Source organism: Antrostomus carolinensis, unplaced genomic scaffold, assembly GCF_000700745.2.
Source record: "Antrostomus carolinensis isolate BGI_N321 unplaced genomic scaffold, ASM70074v2 scaffold17151, whole genome shotgun sequence".
NCBI classification, from domain to species: Eukaryota; Metazoa; Chordata; class Aves; order Caprimulgiformes; family Caprimulgidae; genus Antrostomus; species Antrostomus carolinensis.
Genome location: NW_010293695.1, coordinates 42,935 through 44,277, shown reverse-complemented (window position 1 = coordinate 44,277; position 1,343 = coordinate 42,935). Strand labels below are relative to the sequence as shown.

Sequence of the window (1,343 nt, the reverse complement as noted above, 5' to 3'; positions counted from 1 at the left end):
AGGAATGCATGTAGTGGGAAGATGAGTGTACTGCCAGGCTGGTAACAACAAGCTCCAGATGTAGGATCAGAAGTTGTGAGGAGAAGAAGCCGAGTGCTTCAAGGTTTGGTATTAAAAGGAAGGTCAAGAGCAGCTACCTGCCAAGCTGAGCCTGGACAAACCATGTGCTACTGCAGGACAAGGGCAGTCAGTAGAAGTGGAGTTCAACAGAGATAGGTGTCAACAGCCAGTTCTGCTCAGCCACCTCCAGCATGTCCCAGAGTGGAGAAAGGGGAAATGTCCTCAAAGGAAGTATTTAGATTAACAGATGTTTTCAGGAGAGCCAAAGGAAGATGAGAAGGGATACAAAAGATCATGCTCCAGCTCAGGACAGCAGAGCACCTTTGGTGACCATTTGGCTGAACTGTTGCAGCAGAGCCTCCAGTTTCCCAGAGGAGATGGCACTGGAGAGTAATTAAAGATGCTTCTACAAATATGGTCAAATGAGATCAGGAGACAGAGGACTGTGCTCCAAAGCCTCAGATTTCTTCCACTTTCTATCCCTTTCCTCAATCTACACTCACTTTATCCTCCTTTTTCTGTGGCTGATGCTCACCTTCAGAGAAACCAGTGTGCTGTTCCAGTTGGTGGTATCCAGTGAGAAGTGGGCTTCGCCATTCTCATCCGTGAGGAAGGACAGGTGTTTCTCCTCATCATTGACGTCAACTGTTAGGTAGACCGTTTCATTTTTGAGGGGAGAGTTGCCACTGTGGCAGAACATCTGCAGAGAAGGGGAGGAAGTTAATACCCTGTTGTGACATGCTCCAAGACACTGCCAGTATTTAATGTTGATTGTTTCTATCATTTGGCTTCCTCAGGCCTTCTAGCTTTCAGACAGGTTGAAAGGATCCAAATAAAAGTGCAACAAATACACAAAACCAACAATGTGCAGCTGGTCAGGACTAGAAAGAAGTGGTAGTGCAGCCGAATGAGACGCCTCTATTGAGTGAAAAAAAGGTGATTTCCTCAGTTCCTGAGCTTTTTCTTGGACAATGCTGAAGGATACTTGATGATCAGAAACAGTCTTGTCTCCAGCAACTTAACTCTTGCTGTTCATTGCCCTCCTTCATGCTAGGGTTAGTACTAGCTCAGGTGAAAGTGTTTCTAGTCCCAACGGGAGAGCAGTCCTAGCATCACCCAGGGGACCCGAGTCAGAGGTGACTGCCGGTGAACTGATATACAAGGCTTTAGTGACTTCTGCCAAGTTACCATGAGCATGTGTCTGAAGGGAATGTTATTTCCCTGCTGATGCCACCTCCATCCCATATGACTTTTATTGCACAGAGTAGTTCCAGGAGCTACTC

At 46.7% G+C, this 1,343-nt stretch overlaps 1 protein-coding gene across 1 annotated transcript in view; it reads right to left on the bottom strand.

Moving 5' to 3' along the window:
• LOC104532236 (alpha-2-macroglobulin-like protein 1) overlaps positions 1-1,343 on the bottom strand; it is a gene marked incomplete at its 3' end in the record, with an annotated part of 34,666 nt that overhangs the window by 24,600 nt on the left and 8,723 nt on the right. The window contains exon 12 of the mRNA XM_029087314.1: positions 596-760. Coding sequence (XP_028943147.1) covers positions 596-760 — 165 coding nt within the window. The remainder of the gene's footprint in view (positions 1-595; positions 761-1,343) is intronic.